General features: G+C 40.0%; 1 protein-coding gene across 1 annotated transcript; it reads right to left on the bottom strand.

Annotated features, from left to right (window-relative positions):
• Window positions 1–229: 229 nt before the first annotated feature.
• Window positions 230–1,484, bottom strand: LOC136223240 (glycine-rich protein 2-like). The gene has a single exon (XM_066011138.1). It carries the CDS (start codon window positions 1,305–1,307, stop codon window positions 681–683), a length of 627 nt encoding a protein of 208 aa, XP_065867210.1. The 5' UTR covers window positions 1,308–1,484; the 3' UTR covers window positions 230–680.
• Window positions 1,485–2,807: the final 1,323 nt, after the last annotated feature.

The raw sequence follows: 2,807 nt of genomic DNA, 5'->3' as shown, positions 1-2,807 counted from the left end.
AGCCAACCCATCCCCCCACTAATTCAAAGTATCTTGCAATTTAAACCCACCATTGTAATAAAGAAAAAGTCCATGTCCTAGTGTCATTGTCCAAACTCAAATCACATTACAGTTTCAAAATAATTACTCCAAGATTATCACCAATCATAGCATACTCTTTCATAATTGAATAGTTTAATTTAATCAAGCATCAAGCATATTATCTAATAACTGAATCAACATAAAGATAGGACCAAACCCAGCATGTATATTTTTATACTGTGTATAGAAAATATTGAAAACAGTGAGAGAATACAAATGGGAATAAATAGTTAAATTAATCCCCTTGAATCCAATTTCTCTCTACTGACCCTACATCAAGACCTATCACCATCACACCGATTTGAAATACCTAATCCATCTCAAGCCCACAAAACATAGAACAAACCCAAAATGCTTAGGGAGAGATTATCGCCATTATCCTCAAAAAACTGATACTTGAAAGCATTAAAAAAACTAATAACAAAAAACTATTAAAACCAAACATACTGGATAAGCAAGATAACCTACATGCCAAACAAGCTCTACGGTTACCAAGAAAGATACTAAATAGCAAAAGAGATTGATAACGGAGTTAGGGGAGAAGAATGTAAAATGTGGGTTTAAAGCACATTTCACAAATCCAACCTCTGGACCCCAGCTCACCGCCCACTGTTAGGGCACTCTCTTGCAAAATGACCAGAGTTACCACAATTGAAACAGTTTCCTCCTCCACCGCCGCCGCCAGCTCCTCCACCGCCGCTATACCTTCCACCTCCGCCGCCTCCTCCACCTTGTGTGCAATCCCTAGCCATGTGTCCCGACTCACCACAGGAGAAGCATCCACCGCCGCCACCGCCGGAACCACCATATCCACCACCGCTAGACCTTCCACCTCTGCCACCACCTCCATATCCGCCGCCACCACCACCGTAGCGATCTCCGCCACCATAGCCACCACCGCCTCCGTAGCCGCCGCCTCCACCGTAACCACCACCGCCGCCACGACCGCCTCTTCCACCACCGGATCCTCCGCCGCCGCCGCCTCTAGATCCCTGAACAGGGTTGCCATCTGGACCGGTGACATCTACAGCCTTTGTACGGCCGTCATCGGACTGTTCGATCTGAAACTCGACCTCTTCATTCTCCCCGAGGCTACGGAAGCCTTCGGAGCGGATCGAGGACTGGTGAACGAAGAGATCTTCGCCGCCATCATCGGGGGTTATGAACCCAAATCCTTTCTGGTCATTGAACCACTTGACCTTTCCTTGCAATCTCTCGCTACCCATCTTGACCGGCTATAAAGTGAAACCCTAATTTAAGATTCAAAAACCCAGAAACCCTAGAAATAAAAAAAAGGAAGAGAAAACCACACACAAGAAACGCTGGAGAGAGAAAATCTAGAACCTCCTTCTCTCTCTTTCTATTTGCTGGGTGTGGGGTGATTTTGGCGTTATAGGCGTGGTGCTTCTTATATTGGAAATGTTAACCCTGCCACGTCATCAAATTTATTGTAGTATCGTGCCTCTCCTTCTGTGTATAAGAACCCGAAGCGACTGCTACTTGGTTGATCTGACGGTCAGGGATTTAGGATCAGTTGATTAAAGCCGTTGGATTAATTTGTTTTTGCTTGGTCCATTTCATCCTCCTGTTGTTTTCCTTTGTTAGACCAATTTATGTTTTCCACTGCAGGGGTATTATGGGAATATAATAAGATGAATTCATAGGAGTGTTTGGATAACATGGAAATAGGAGCCCACATCTATCTGATTATGAAAAGACTATTCTATCTGCTGCCAGATTTTCTGTTACTTTTCTTTTAATTAATTGGGTTTTTGCTATTGGTCGCCTCTATTTTCTTTACCGTCGTCTCCTGTTTGACATTTTTGCCCTTTTCATTTTTCATTCAAAAAAATAAAATTCTCTCAATCCCGAAGAACAAAACGAAGAAAAATCATGCCTTCAAAACAATGATAAATACTTGAACATCTAAGTTTCGTATTAACCAATAATCTGAAATTTAACGAATTTAACTTGAAACGAACTTTTTTTTTTCTTTGAATTTACTCTAAACGGGTAGCCCATACGGTCCGGTCCATGGACCGACCGTATGAACTACCAGTTTTGCCTAGGCAAAATCGGGTAGCCTACCCCTTTTTACCTAGGCAAAACGGGTAGGCTACCCATTTTCCTTTAGAAAAACGGATATTGATTTGATAGAAAAAACGTATAGATAAATTATTGATTGGAAATAAAAAATACGGTATTGAAGTGTCCAATTAATTTTTATTTGGTAAATTATATTTATTTACCTTTTAGAACGTAAATTTAATTATACGTAAATTATGTATTGACTGGATAGAAAAAACGTAGATATAAATTATTGATTGGAAATAAAAAAAATACGTAATAACGTGTGCAATTAATTTTTATTTGTTAATTTATATTTATTTATCTTTTAGAACGTAAATTCAATTATTGATAAATTATGTATTGATTGGATAGAAAAACATATAGATAAATTGGAAATAAAAAATACGTATTGAGGCGTCCAATTAATTTTTAATATTTATTATAATTAAAAAAAAAATCCGTTTTTCTAAAGGAAAACGGGTAGCCTACCAGTTTTGCCTAGGCAAAATCGGGTAGCCTACCCCTTTTTACCTAGGCAAGCAAAATCGGGTAGCCTACCCGTTTTGCCTAGGTAAAAAGGGGTAGGCTACCCGATTTTGCCTAGGCAAAACTGGTAGTTCATACGGTCGGTCCATGGACCGGATCGTATGGGCTAC

This window comes from Euphorbia lathyris, chromosome 3 (genome assembly GCF_963576675.1).
Source record: "Euphorbia lathyris chromosome 3, ddEupLath1.1, whole genome shotgun sequence".
Taxonomy (NCBI): Eukaryota; Viridiplantae; Streptophyta; class Magnoliopsida; order Malpighiales; family Euphorbiaceae; genus Euphorbia; species Euphorbia lathyris.
This window is presented reverse-complemented; position numbering and strand designations above follow the sequence as displayed.